We start from the raw sequence: 15,807 nt of genomic DNA, 5'->3' as shown, positions 1-15,807 counted from the left end.
GATGCTTTATTGGAACAGATAAAACAATACATAATGACCTCCATGTCTACATGTTTCTGTCCTATGCAGGACTTAATCATAGCACTGGGATGTTGCCAACAGATCCAATTTAAGAACGTTCCCATCAATCAGAAATCAGAATCACAGGTGTGGGAGATTAAAATCATTCCCACATATAGACACAGAATTGCAGGTAGTATACATATACACAGAAACACAGATTGTTACAATATATCTGATTACGTTAAAAGATATAAACCATTCAAAAAAAGGATAAAGACAAACAAGGCATGGTGAAAAAGACAGATGTCTCAGCACTGGTTCGTTCCACTGGGGACCCGTGCCTCTTGTTCCATCAGCCTTCTATAAGTGTCACGCCCTCCGCAGATGACCTAACTAGTGGCTACAGGATTGCAATGGAACGTTCCTGAAATTCACTTTTAGTGGATGACTCTCCTAGTGTACAACATGGCATAAGTGTTAATGAACAGAGGCAGAGAAAAATCAGTTCTCCTTCCCTGAGAGACATGGCTGTGTTATGTGATAGAACTGTGTAAATCTCAATACTGGATAGACAGATAAAAACATAATTTGACAAGTAAAATGGCTCCCTTATATGTTTTGCATTAGTTTATTTAGCTGGGTGCCTGGAGTTTAGATTTAAAGGGAGCCTCAAGTTTGTCCATCCTGAACAAAGCAACGTTGGTTTACTTTCATGTTGGCCTTTGCTCCCCTAGCACTCCATTTGCTGGTAGAGCAGGGAGAAGAAATCCAATGAACAATTTAATTTCTTCAGAAAATTGCCACAGTCTGAGTAGACAAGCTTGTAAAAAAACACAACGAAAACACTCCTGTGCATAAGCGGAACACCAGACCGGCTATGGAAAAGCAAACACTGGCCTTGCTGCCCTCAAGGGTGGGGAACCCTAAAAGTCAAAAAACAAGCTTGTACCCTGCCAGTATACTCTAGAGAAGGACCCCTGCTCTCTGTGTGAAAGCACTGGTCTCTCTACAGAGCTGTAGGGTAGCAACACAGAGGTGCCTAGGGTATAGTTCCCAAAACTGGCTACTACATGTTTTCATAATTAGATTGGGGAACAGATAGTAAAGAGTAGGCAGTGCATGTGCCTAGGTATCTGCTAGAGGGGTCCCCAGAGTTGTAAGCTAGGTGTGCAGTAGATAGCAGGAAGTGCCAGCCCTGACTCTGCCAATGTGGAAATTTTTTTGGAGGAAGAGTATGTATAAATAAGTCTGGCAGAAGTACACCTGGGAGGTGTTAGTCATGAAGTCACTGTAAGGGCCAAGGCATACAAAGATTTAATCTTCAAGGCTTTAGCTTCCTGAAGCTTTCTCTTTGTTAGGGTGACAAGGGAGAAAGTGACGCACATCCTTTGGCTTGCTATGTGGGATCGCTAAAGCATGGGCTGCCCCTCTCATCTCTTGTGTTTTCTGTTTGCAACTAAGGAATGCGCCATCATTATGTGGGTGACTGAAATTATGTAAATCAACTGCGTTTCAGTAAAGAGTTAAAAGGCTATGGTCGTGTGGACCCTTCCTTCTCCTAACACCAAATAGGAATGTCTTCTTGAAAGAAAACTTGCGTTGGGTGAGACAGCTATTATTTTAAGACCTGAGGAAGGTAAACAACAGGCTACTGGTGGTGCTGGTTAGACCAGATGGGGGCCTCCCAGGGGTGCCACTGTAATAGAGCCCAGGAGAATTTCTCGTGCCCACAGTGCCTCAGTTAGCCAGCCTATGCCAGGCAGAAATGGGTTAAAGAGTAAAGTTACTCCCTCACTAACCCATCATGTGACTGGAACAGCACCCAACATAGCTAAAACTCTGCAATCAGCAGGGAACATGAACTTTGCTGATGGCAGATCTGACTCAGCAGAGGGGTGCACTGGACAGTTGCAGAAATAAATCTGATTCCACACAGAGAGCAAGGGTACTTCTCTGCAGCCTGCTAGCAGATAACAAGCTTTTCTACTTAGGCTGTGGCTGCTTTCTAAAAAAAAAAAAAAAAAAAAAAGACTTGGTATACTGATCATATATTGCTTATAATCACTGCAATAATTACAATACGCCCAATGTTAACATTCTAGAACCAGTTTCTACTTTTTTTAAAGAATAATATAAATATCTGACTGTAGCTGTGTTTGTTGCATATTAGAGGAAAGAGCTTGGACCATGGTACAACACGACCGGTACTATCGCACTAAAGTTGTTGGCTCCAGTCCAGACCAGCCGTTCTTAGGAGAGGTGCATTACTGGAATGCTTCTTGGGGAGAGGTGTCTGCATTGGCAAATGGATCCGAATACTGTGAGCAGATGATAGAATTATCCTGCTACAGGTCCAGGCTCCTCAATACACCAAGTAAGAGATTTCTTATGAATTATTGATTATGCCATATCTTGTATTATCTAATGCTTTCTGGATTTATAATAATCAGCAGCTAGTACTATTGTGAGTGCTTTTCACATTGAGCCTGGAATGGTATATAAATCCACTGAATGCACTAAATTCCTATGTAAAGCCAAAAAGTGTCTGACCTTCTATTATATCCCTTTGGTTTGCTAACATGAAGAGCAGTGGAGTTGATTTACTAAAGGTAAATCCACTCTGCACTACAAGTGCACTGCAAGTACACTTGAAAGTGCACTTGTAATTGCAGTTGCTTTAGATCTGAGGGGAAGTTTTGAAATGAGGGGAAGCGCTGCTGATTTTATCATCCAATCATATGCAAGCAAAAATGCTGTTTTTTCTTTTCCTTGCATGTCCCCCTCAGATCTACAGCGATTGTACTTCCAAGTGCACTTGCAGTGCACTTGTAGTGCAAAGTGTATTTTCCTTTAGTAAATATCCCCCATTGTGTTGATTGAAGATCTAACTGCTTTCCTCATCTGGAATATGCAGTTCAGTTTTGGGCACCAGTTCACAAAAAGGACATCTGGGAATTGGAGAAAGTCCACAGAAGGTCAACCAAACTGATAAGAGGCATGGAGGAGCTCAACTATGAGGAAAGATAAGAGGAACTGAACATATTCTGTTGAGAAGCGGAGATTAAGGGCGGATATGATCTACATGTATAAATATACAGAAGTGGTCCATATAGTGAACTTTGTGTTGAGTTATTCACTTTAAGGTCATCATAGTGGACAAGGGGGCACATTTTACTCTAGAGGAAAAGAGATTTACTGTCCAAATACAGAAAGGTTTCTTTACAATAAGAGCTGTGAAAATATGGAAAAGACTCCTTCAACAGCTGGTTCTGTCCAGCTCAGTAGATTGCTTTTAAAAAAGGACTGGATTCTTTCCAAAATGTACATAATAGAACTGTATACTAACATTTATAGGATAAGTTGATCCAGGGAATATCTGATTGCTTCTCAGGGGATCAGGCAGGAATTTTTTTCCCTGCTGAAGCAAATCGGATCATGCTTTCCTAGGGTTTTTTGCCTTCCTTTGGATCATCTGTGGGTATAGGATTGTGTATATAGGATTGTATGATATTTTTTTCTTTTATTGGTTAAACTAGATGAACTTATGTCATTTTTCAACTAGACTGACTACTATATTTAACTATGTAAAAACACCAGTGAAATTTCAGGACCACCTGGGCTTCCTGTATATACTTTGCTACTGCCCCTTCCTAACCTATACCTAACACTGGATGAGGTATCTGGGGCAGATGGGATGGGGTTTTCGTGGTGTGTGGCCTCTGCCTCTTCCCTGACCACTGCACCCACCCCACCCCATCCAGATATTTTCCTAGTTTTGTATCCCTTTGAAAATGTAAAGATTCTGAGTGTGAGGCCTGTTATAGCAACTAAATTTCAAAGTTCAAAGTTAGTTCCTACTTAAATTTTTTACATGAAGATAGGTGTTAAATTTGTATGCAGACTGCCGTGGATAACGCTCACATGGGATGCTAAGCCTCAATGATTAAAAGTAAAGCTGAAATCCAATGAATAAAAGTGGCAAGCGAGCACAGTAAACCTTATGCCCTGTACACACGACTGTTTGAAACTGCTTGAAGCAGTTCTGCTGAAACTGTCCTGCGTACAAATGATCACAACAAAGTCCGTTCGTTTAGAGCGCAGTGACGTACAGCACGTACTATGAGGCTAGAAATCCAGCTAGAGATCCAGGAGAATAATCCTGAGGATTTCAGGGAATTATCTCAGGATGAAGGACCCCATTTTTCTCCGTCTGTTGGCTTTGCTGACCCCTTATATCAGCAGGCAGGATACTTGCATGCGGCAAGCCATCAGTCCGGAGCAGAGGCTAGTCACCACGTTGTGGCAACTGGGTGAAGTCTACAGGACCTCAAGTTTTCGACAGGCATCTCCCCCCAGGCTCTGGGGATCATTATTCCAGAGACCTGTTCTGCCATCAATCAGGTCCTGCAGAATAACTATATTAAGGTAAGTTTTATCCTTTAACATCACATTATATGTATTTAATGTTTGCTAATGTATTGTATTTATTTTATCATTCCCTAATTACCATGATTGGAATATGCTGTGAATGTCCCCCTTATCCTCATGCATACTGGTAGCTTTTTTAATATTCCTTTTTTGGCCTATATTTGCCTTCACTAACCTCCCCAGCATGCTATCCTGGGCCCATATACACCTATAAAGCCTAGTCCCTTTAACAATGTATATTGTTAGCTCTATTGTACTGCTTGCCCTGAAACACACCCTAAAATCTGTCCAAATGTAACCCCCCCCCCATACAATTTTATCAATGGGCCATCAGAGGGGGTGAGGAATCTGATAAGTGGGCCTTATATTTTTGTCTTTTTAAAAATATGTAATACTGATGTTGTGCAAGAATGTTTTTGTGTAATCTGCTTTCAGTGTTATGTGCAAAAATACTTATATTTTTTTTCTTGTTTGACTCCAAAGTTTCCTTCTACGCCACAGGAATGGCAGACTGTGGACTCCCATTTTGCTGCCCGTTGGGACTTTCCCAACTGTGGAAGGGTGATAGATGGGAAGCATGTCCACATTGTGCACCACCCCATTCAGGGTCTTACTATTATAACTATAAGGGGCTTAATGGTGTAGTGTTAATGGCAGTGTTGTCGGCACACTATGAGTTCCTCTACGTGAACGTGTGGAAGAATGGCTGGATGGAGGAGTCTTTGCCCAGACGGAGTTTTACCAACGTCTCCAGACTGGTGGCCTGGCATTGCCACCTGATGCGGACAGTGTGGAAGGACTCCCCTTCGTCTTCATAGCTGATGAAGTGTTCGTTCAGGGCAAGCACCTGATGAAGCCATTCCCCCAAAGGACCCTCACCCCGTAGAGGAGGGTTTTTAACTACCGGCTGGCCAGAACGAGAAGAGACGTTGAGAATACCTTCGGGATAATGGCCAGCCGGTTCCGTCTGTTTCTGACAGCAATCCATATAACGGACTACAAAACCATATCATCCTGTGCTGTTGTATCCTGCATAATTATTTACGGAAACATTCCCATAATTATCTAGCCTCAGTTGAGCCTGAGGCCGGACTTATTCCTGAAAATTCCCTGACGGGCCTGGATACTGGCCGTACTGGTTTGGCACCCCAAAGCGCCGTAAAGTTCAGGAGAGATATGTGAATTATTTTATGGGTAGAGGGACTTACAAAGTTCAACGTATACAACTTGAAGGCAATATCAGACATTATAGTGTCAAATTGTCTTGATATTGCCTTCATCAGATGGGGTGATGTCACCACTGTAAAAGCCAAATGTTGAAGATGCACACAAATTGGGAGTCCAAATGGGTAATGTCAACATGTGCTATCTCCCATTATGGGGGATCAATGGACGTGGAAAAAGGGATTTGATTCTCCCCAAAAAATTGATCGTGTTCTTCATTTCCTGCTGCATGATGTTCAGGCGATTGTGCATTGAATCGATCTCCCCATTCCAGGCCATGATCTTGGCAATGAGGGTGTGGGCGCTAACGCTAGTAAATGGCTCCGCCGCTTCCCCTTCCACAACCAGAACATCACCTACAATTGATGAAAAAACATGTATTTAGAAATATGCAGGCATACATAGATTACCTGAAGCTGGGGTGTCAGACACTGACCTGGTTGGGTGCCCATGTTGCCCACTTCCTCCGCCTCTCCTTCCTCCACATCCTTGGGGGGGCTGGGGCTAACTTGTCATTCAGGCTAGTGAGGTCGGGGGTCCCTGGGATCCTGTTGTCTGAGTCTTTTCTCCCCTATGAGAATGAAACAAAAGGTATACTTAGCATACATATATTTGAGTCTATAAATAGGAATATGAAACATTGCTTAGAAGTGGTTTACAATTGTCTGCTTGTGAAGAGAAGTTGAAGACATGATTCAAATTCCCTTTTAACCAAACTGCAATACTTACCTTTTTTGGCCAAGTTTCACAGATGGAGACACCCCAAGTATCCCCTTGAGTACCTGTGTGGGTTACCCTAAAAAATGTTCTCTGGTGTCCAACACTAATGCTCCTGAGTCCAGATGTGTAAACAGCTGCCGAGAGTCCTCTCCTTACATTCCACTGAATCAAGTTTGCTATTCATTGTAGTTTCAAAGACATCTACACAACAATATCCTAAACTTCTTTTAATAAGAAAAATTATCATGACCAAAATGTACATCATATTTATTGGCAAATGAATGATGTTTCCTACGAACGATTACTGTGGCCATGAACATGAAAGTTGCCATTTCTAACTGTACAACAGTAAAGAAAAGCAGATGGAGCAGCATAGAAGTTAATTATCATAATAGGAACATACGACAAGCACTTACTTTTTTGAAGCACCTTCTTGATTCTTCCATACTGATCCGGCTCCCTCAGCTTAAGGTCGGACCAGCGCTTTCTCAATTGGTCTTTAGACCGTCATACCCCAAAATGCAGCTCCAGAGTGGTCACAACTGAGGACATTATTTAGTCCTTCTGCAAATTGGGACGGGTGTACAGACCATTTTTGCCATCATAATCCTCCCTCCTCAAGATGTCCACCATTTCGTCAAAGGCCATGTTGGTGGCCGTCAATCTCCCCCTGGACCCAGATGTTTGGAGCTCCGAGCACTGCGCTATTTCTTGAAAATGTCACTGCCATTTTTCTCAATATACTTGCACTGCGCACCGAAGAGAGAAGGGGCGGGGAATATTTGTGAAAAAGAACGTCAGGGGTGGGCAATGCAGGTGGAGTTTGACACATGTGCAGTGTATATAAAGCTAACATGCATCTGTCGTACGTCCGATCTGTGTGGCAAACTATGGGCAGGGCCGAGTGTCCTAAACGAGGGTAACATTTCAACTTGGCCCATCACAGTGGCCTATACTGCTTCAAGATTGAGGCCTATATTGGGATAAGATAATTAGAGTTTGATGACATTGGTGTTTTTTTTTTTAGCAAGCTAACACTTATCGTACATCTGATCTGTGTGTGGGGAGGACGAACGGAAGTGGCGGGAGTCCTAAACGAAGGTAAAATTTGAACTTGGCCCATCACAGTGGCCTATACTGCTTCACGTTGGGGGCCTATATTGGGATAAGATAATGAGAGTTTAGAATGACATTAGTGTTTTTGTCTTGTGTATTGTCTTTTACAGAAAAAATAAATCCGTTTAAGGAACAAGAATTTCTGTAAATTTTTATTGACAAGTACAGGGAGATGAGGAATCTGTGGGAGGCCAAACACAGTTTATATTACAATAAACAAGCAAAGAAGGCAACGCTGGAGACACTTCTGGTGTTTGTGAAGACTTAGGTCCCCGAAGCAGAAATTACGTTTTTGGAAACTAAAATTGGGATCTTGAGGAACATGTATAGGAAGGAGCACAAGAAGATCAAGGCTTCTCTCAGATCAGGAGCATCAGCTGAGAATGTTTATGTTCCCAAGCTGTGGTATTTCCAAAAACTGAGGTTTCTGGATGACCAGACTGAAGCCAGGGAATCTTTCGACCCTTCCCTGCAGCCTCCCCTCCACCCCAGCAGAGGCTTCTCAGGAACAACCTGGGCCTTCCATCCTGGAACAAGTGGATGCGCCCAACTGAAGCCAGGTATATTCGTTTTTAGACATATTGTCCTAATATTAATGATGTTAACCAGATGTTATAATTACTTACTAATCAATGATTTTAGACCAAAAATTATGTATATATTTCACTAGACAGTAGTGGCCAAAAATGTTGATGACCAACTTGAAAAATGCTGGGGTCTGAATGATAGCCTCTTCTGTTTATTAACATTCAATTTGCAAGTTGTGAGCTGAAAATTGTGTGTGATTGATGAAGCAAAAACTACAACTATGTCCCTTTTTTATACACAGGATGAGCTCACCAGGAGGAGGGTCTGGACAGCTTCAGCCAGGAGGAGGCTGTGACAAGCATCAACCAGGAGGAGGCCGTGCCCAGTGGCAGCCAGGAGGTGGCTGGGCCCAGTAGGAGCCTCACCCAATCCCAGGTGCCTCCCCTCGGCCTTACCACCAAAAGGCCCAGGAAGGGGTCAATAACGGAGGATGCAGCACTGGGCCTCATTAGGGAAGCCAGCGATTTTCTGAGGAGCCCCCCCCCCACACTTAAGAGACCTATGGCTGCTATCTAGCCACCAGGTTGCTGGAATTACAGAAGGGCCAATGCCTCTTCTGTGAGGAAATGTTTTATGAGGCCCTTCAGAAGGGGTTGAGGGTCCAGCTCACAGAGAACAGCCACATTTCTGAGCAAGCCCATCCTCCTCCTCCTCCTCCTCCTGCCGCAAGTCCACCACCAGAGCCACAGCCTCCAAGGAAGGCTGCAGGGCAGCGTGGAGGGAAGGCTGCAGGGAAGAGAAGAAAGTGATGGCCTGGGTTCAGTCTGGTCTGATAGAAGACGCAGGTTGTTGTAGTACCACAGCCTGGGGACAGATATGTCATCTGCTGCTTGTCCTGATCTCTGGGATTCCTGGACCATATTGTGCTCCCTATTATATGGACTCCTCGAGATCCCAATTCTGGTTTCCACTGACTTGATGTGTTCCATGGGGGCCAAAAGGCTTCACAAACTCTAAAAGTTTCTTGTTACCCAAAATAAATTTATATTTTATTTTCGCAAAATACTTTCCTATGTGTTTTTATTCAAAAAGGACAGTTTGTGAGCAGACAGGTACATTTCAAAAAGACTATTGGGGTTATTTACGAAAGGCACATGCACTTAGCACTACAAGTGCAAACTCCACTTAAAATTGCACTGCAAATGCACTTGGAAGTGCAGTCGCTGTAATCTGAGGGGTAGTTCTGAAATGAGGGCAAGCTCTACTGATTTTCTCATCCAATCATGTGCAAGTTAAAATGCTGTTTTTTATTTTCCTTGCATGTCACCCTCGAATCCACAGCGACTGCACTCCAAGTGCAGTTTCAGTGCAATGTCAAGTGCACTTTGCACTTGTAGTTTGTACTTGTAATGCAAAATTAATTTGCCTTTCGTAAATAACCCCCTATGTCAAATTAACAAGGGACACCAACCTCCTTAAGGTTCATAAAAAATACAAGATAATAATGTTATTGTGTTAACTTGAAACTTAAAAAGATAAAATTATATGGAGATCACTAGAAAATTATTTTTAAGTAATCATAGAATAAATCTTGAAGAAATAAAAAATTATAAAAGAGGAGTATAAAAAATAATTGTAAACATTATTTATGGAGATCAGGCTGTTAAAAAATAGAATATTATTCATGAAATGAGGATAAATAATGAAGAAAGAAGTTTGTGAGAACTCTGTGTGAATATGAGCAGCAAAGCAACTTCATTGTTCTAGCATTCTAAAGAAGAAAAGAATGCTTTTCTGACGGAAAGTCCGGTTGTTTGTACGCGGCATTAGGAGAAATAGGCAAAATGATGCTGGATATCCTTATGGCCAGAAATGAGGCGGGCTGCATCAAACTTGCTGCAGTTCCTAAAGTACACTTTGAGAAGATCACAGTGTGCACTGAAATCAGAGTAAGGAATTTCAGTACAGGAAAGGAGTTCAGCTTTAATCACTTGCCAACCATCCACAGTTATTATACTGCGGCAGATCAGTTCTCCTGCGTGAACCGCTGTAGCTGTATGGCGGTCCGTGCATGGGAGAGAGCGGGCGCACGTGCGCGTGCTGCGGGAGCATGCCCGCTGGTCGGGCGGACTCAATGTCAGTCAGCGATCCATGATCATGGTGTACAGAGGCAAAACGGGGATCTGCCAGTGTAAACAAGATCGGGAACAGCGATCTCTGTCATGTCCCCGGCAGCCCATTTCCCCCTTACAGTTAGAACACACCCAGGGAACACATTTAACCCCTTGATCGCCCCCTAGTGTTAACCCCTTCCCTGCCAGTGTGATTTATACATTGGTCAGTGCATTTTTATAGCACTGATCAATGTAATAATGTTACAGGTCCCCAAAAAAGGGTCATTTGGAGTCACATTTGTCTGCCGCAATGTCGCAGTCCCGCTAAAAATCGCAACCGCCGCCATTACTAGTAAAAACAATTAAAAATAAATAAAAATCCCTAAATCTATCCCATAGTTTGTAGACACGATAAATTTTGAACAAACCAAGCCTATTGAATTTTTTTTACCAAAAATATGTAGAAAAATATATATCATCCTAAACTAATGAATACATTTTATTTTTATTTTTTGGGGGATAACTATTACAGCAGAAAGTAAAAAAACAAAATAATAATTTTTCAAAATTGTCACTCTTTTTTTGTTTATAATGCAAAAAATAAAAAACACAGAGGTGATCAAATACCACCAAAAGAAAGCTCTATTTGTGGGAAAGAAAGTACGTCAATTTTGTTTGGGTACAGCATCGAACGACCGCGCAATTGTCAGTTAAAGCAATGTCATATCGCAAAAAATGTTCTGGTCAGGAAGCGGGTAAATCCTTTCTGGGGCTGAAATGGTTAAGAGCCTTGTGGTTTCTACTCAGGAATATTTTGATAAAGGTGAATTCTATTACTAATTACTGTGCAAATAAATCACTGTTAGACAGTTAGGCTCAATGTACACCACTGGGCTTAAAAAAAGTCTGTTCTCTTGGAAGTAAAAAATGCTCATAAAGAGCATTTTTTGTACAAAGTTGACAAGTTTAGTAGAGTTTGTCTCCAAGCTCCAATCAGAAAAACGACCCAGAAGGTTTTTTTTTCTGCCTCTGAACGTTCAAATCAAAATATGCCTCTTAACGTCCTAATGTGCATGGACACATAGGATAACATTGAGCTGCTTCTACAGGCAGAACACAAAACTCCTGTAGCAGCAATGTTTTTTAAGCCAGTATGCATGGAGCCTTATGAGTACACATGATCGGATTTTCTGACCACAAATGTTGGATGTGAGCTAGTTGGCTGAAAGTCCGACCGCGTGTCTGCTACATCGAACATTTGTTGATGGACTTTCCGGCAACAAATGTTGGCTAGCAGGTTCTTAAATTTTCGGCCAACAAAACTTTGTTGTCGGAATTTTCAATCGTGTGTACACAAGTCTGACGCACAAAAGTTCACGCAGACTTGGAATCAAGCAAAAGAAGCCGCACTGGCTATTGAGCTTCCTTTTTCTCGGCTCGTTGTACGTCACCACGTTCCCACGTTCGTAATTGTTGGCCAACATTTGTGTGACTGTGTGTATGCAAGACAAGTTTGAGCCAACATCCTTTGAATAAAAATACACGGTTTTGTTGGTGGAAAGTCCGATTGTTTGTACGGAGCATAAGGCTTCATGCACACTGCTTGGGTAATAAGCCAGGCCAGAAGTCAGGGATCCAAGTGGAGGAACAGCAAGCAGGATAAGGAGCCAAAAAGGATGTCAGCAAGCCAGTTTTTAAACAGGAATGCAGAAGATGGTTTCTTGTGACGCGACCGAGGCGAAAGCAGAGATGAAGTGAGCTGGACAGCTTTAATTAGGCAGGTCAGATGAGCAGGATCAGGAACAGCTGGGTAACTGTGAAGAGAGATGAGAACTGGCAATTAACCGACAGCTGAGCAGCCAGCCCAGAGAAGAAAGGGCTAAGCTAGCCCTGACAATACCACTGTACATTTAAAAATTGATTTTTGTCACCAAGAAATAACCATAATGTAGGTGGATATATACAAGAACAAAAAAAATAGCTTTTATATTGTTCTTAGGGTAGATATACTTGAATAGACGGCCATACTTTACAGAGAGATAACTTTCACTTATAAGTATCTGGAAACTGGTTCAGAGGGTACCATCCCACTAGGAACCGGTTCTACTACACCACCGTCAGGATCTATGCACAGATAGCTCAGGCCAGTCCAATCTAGTAAACGGTGTAAGATGATATAAATATGTAACTACCAACACACAAAGTAGGCTCCTTTAAGGTATGTTAATATACAACATCTAATGACAATTTGCATAGAGAGGGGGGGAGAGAAAGGACTGGGGGGGGGGATTTTTCAACGGTGCTGATTATTCCAAAAATCTAACAAGATATAAAAAATTCATAATAGTTTATTAATATACATTAAAAAACACTGAAACAGCATAAGCAATATGCAGGGATACAGAGAACAATATACACGTTGTTACTCAACAGGAGGAATCCCGGAAGTGAGAGTTGACAGGTTGACCGCACTTGTTCCCGACATGTTTCGCAATGAGCTTCATCAGGGGAAGTGCACAACTAGCAATGAATTTAATAAAAATTATTAATATACAAGAAAAACAGTCAAATTTAATTATACATCTCAATATATAATAAGATCAAAATGATGATGACAAAACTCCTAGATAAACCAATTAAAAATAAGAACCCATATGTGTGAGATCTAACAAGATGGTGCTTACCACTTATTGCCAGACCATTCGCATACCGGAAATCGACCACAAGATGGAAAGAAAGTGCATCACCCCGGCCAAATCAAAAGGCCGCCAGGCCACACGGAGGACATAGACGGGGGTTAGCCAGTGCTAAAGAAATAAACAGATAGAACAGAAGAAGGCTAATGAATATAGCAGGAAGTGAAAAAACTGAACATAAGAATGAAGTATAATAATGCGACAGCCTCATGTAATGAGGAGGAAGGGCAACAGCCTCAATCAATGAGATAAATTTAAATAAGGAGAATATATGCAGAGACAAGAGGCAGTTACTAATATACATAATGCAATGGGCAAGCCTAACAATGGGAAAAAAGAAAATTCATAAAGAAAGAAAAGAAAATGATGGAAGTGTACTTACTGAGGTGGGAATTGTTCAAAATTGGGCAAACTAAAATGTATCCATTTCAGAGAAACTGTCCGCAAGGTTTTGGCAGATAAACTGGACAACTGTGCAGCCAGACAAACTAATTGGTAAACAGCTGCGCTGCCCCTCAAAAGGTTTTTTCCCTAGGGACAGCCAAACATAACAGCTAGATAAGAGATACATAATGACAAAGGGGAAACTAAGCATCTAAAGAAATAAGTTGTAATTACGAAGGATTGGCGAACCTGCACCCAGGCATCCAGTCAAAATGTAACCATGCGTGCACTACAGTGAAAGACAGCCTGGCTTATATCTCCCCCATCCATCGAGCCGGCGTCTGACGTCAACGGCTCGATGCGGACACTATGGGGAAGGTACTGCGCAGTAGCCTTTTGATTTGGCCGGGGTGATGCACTTTCTTTCCATCTTGTGGTCGATTTCCGGTATGCGAATGGTCTGGCAATAAGTGGTAAGCGCCATCTTGTTAGATCTCACACATTTGGGTTCTTATTTTTAATTGGTTTATCTAGGAGTTTTGTCATCATCATTTTGATCTTATTATATATTGAGATGTATAATTAAATTTGACTGTTTTTCTTGTATATTAATAATTTTTATTAAATTCATTGCTAGTTGTGCACTTCCCCTGATGAAGCTTATTGCGAAACATGTCGGGAACAAGTGCTGTCAGGCTGTCAACTCTCACTTCCGGGATTCCTCCTGTTGAGTAACAACGCGTATATTGTTCTCTGTATCTCTGCATATTGCTTATGCTGTTTCAGTGTTTTTTTAATGTATATTAATAAACTATTATGAATTTTTTATATCTTGTTAGATTTTTGGAATAATCAGCACCGTTTAAAAATCCCCCCCCCCCGGTCCTTTCTCTATGCAAATTTATATTATGTACAGAATGAGGTGCCTATTCCCTTAGGGTGTCATTGGGTTGATTGGACCAAATTGCTACCATCTAATGACAATAATCAAAGGAAAGGAGTACCTGCTAATAAGAGAATAGCATAGAAAGGCAGACGGTTCCAAGGACAGGGGCAGAATAATATACAAAGAGTGGACTCAGTGCCAAAGAGGGGAGCCAAATATGGGCTACAGAGCCCACCAATCAACGTGGACACCCACCGGGAAAATAGTCCAGATATGAGAGATTGTCCACAATGTTTAGCAAAATCAGACCCAAGAAAAACAGTAAGCAAGAGGTTAAGTAACCAAGTGATGCACTTTAAGTATCCATCTATCGTTACAAAGCAAAGGTACTTGCTTTAATATTAAGACAATGATGTGTGGCCCCTGGGAGACAGCCTTATGCTATTTTACAACGTGCCTCTGTGTGTGGCAGCCATTTATAGCCCAAATTGGCGCAAAAAAATTTCGGGTAAAACAGCACAGTAATGATGACATCATAAGAGGGCGGCGGCAAAAAATAAATAAAAAATAAAATAAATAAATCTTGTTGCATATTGTCCACGTAATGCCGCGTACACACGGGCGGACTGTATGGCGTACTTAGTCCGTCGAAACACATTTCAGCGGACAGTCCGCTCGTGTGTGGGCTTCAGCGGACTTTTTCAGCGTGCAGTCCGGCGTACTAAGAATTTTGGATTTTTCGAAATTCTGTCCGTCGTACTTTGGTTTCAGCAGACAATCCGCTCGTCAGTATGCTAGTTCGACGGACTAAGAATGGCGCATGCCCAGAAAGGATTTACACGGCGGAAGGGTGCTTTGCTGTGTATTGGACTTCCTATTTCTAGTCCCGTCGTACGTGCTGTACACGTCATCGCGCAAGCTTTCGACGGACTGTTTGGGTATCCGTGTGTTGTCAAGTCCGTTCAGTGGAAAGTACGACGGACTGTCCGTTGGATTGTATGACGAACTAAGTACGCCATACTGTCCGCTCGTGTGTACGCGGCATTACATTCAGCTAATCCCATGAGTAGATCAGCATGTATAAAAATACAGTGCATGTTCATTCATTGTCCATACAGGGAGTTTTAAACAGTTACAGCAGTGTTGTTGATGATTATAGTAATCTGAGAATGTCTTATTAAACCTCCATAGGATTCATATAAAAAAATAATAATAATATATATATATATATATATATATATATATATATATATACACAGTTTATACAAATAATGAAAAGGTGATGATATATACAGAGACCATGCGGAAAGGGTCAACCATGTAGGAGAATATTGTACAAATATTATCAACATCGAGTGATGTCTATAAGAGAGATTTAAAACTAAGCATGTCATTCAGGCTTGGGTACATAGTTGCTCTTAAATCATATACCCATTGGCACTCCCTTTGGAGCACCCTCTTATCAAAGTTGCCCCCTCGAGGGTCCTCATAGACACAATCGACACAATCGAGGACGGAAAATTTGAGGACCCTGGGATCATATTTGTGTTTGAAAGCCACATGGTGGTCCATGGTGGTATTCAGGCCATTGCTGGCATAATATACATGGTCCTTCATCTGTTTTCAAAATTATCTTATCATTTTGCCAATGTAGAAGGCTCCACATTGGCAAAAGATAATATAGATCACACTCCTTGTTTGGCAGGTA

General features: G+C 41.8%; 1 protein-coding gene across 3 annotated transcripts in view; it reads left to right on the top strand.

Moving 5' to 3' along the window:
• The window catches only part of CNTNAP1 (contactin associated protein 1), a 525,816-nt gene that overhangs the window by 220,920 nt on the left and 289,089 nt on the right, over nucleotides 1-15,807 (top strand). For all 3 annotated transcript variants that reach the window (XM_077459411.1, XM_077459410.1, XM_077459412.1), the window contains exon 13: nucleotides 2,174-2,377. In XM_077459411.1, coding sequence (XP_077315537.1) covers nucleotides 2,174-2,377 — 204 coding nt within the window. The remainder of the gene's footprint in view (nucleotides 1-2,173; nucleotides 2,378-15,807) is intronic.

This window comes from Lithobates pipiens, unplaced genomic scaffold, assembly GCF_037356315.1.
Source record: "Lithobates pipiens isolate NorthernLeopardFrog02 unplaced genomic scaffold, aLitPip1_a1.2 Scaffold_28, whole genome shotgun sequence".
Lineage (NCBI taxonomy): Eukaryota > Metazoa > Chordata > Amphibia > Anura > Ranidae > Lithobates > Lithobates pipiens.
The sequence above is the reverse complement of the archived record's forward strand: the minus strand, read 5'-3'. Positions and strand labels throughout refer to the sequence as shown.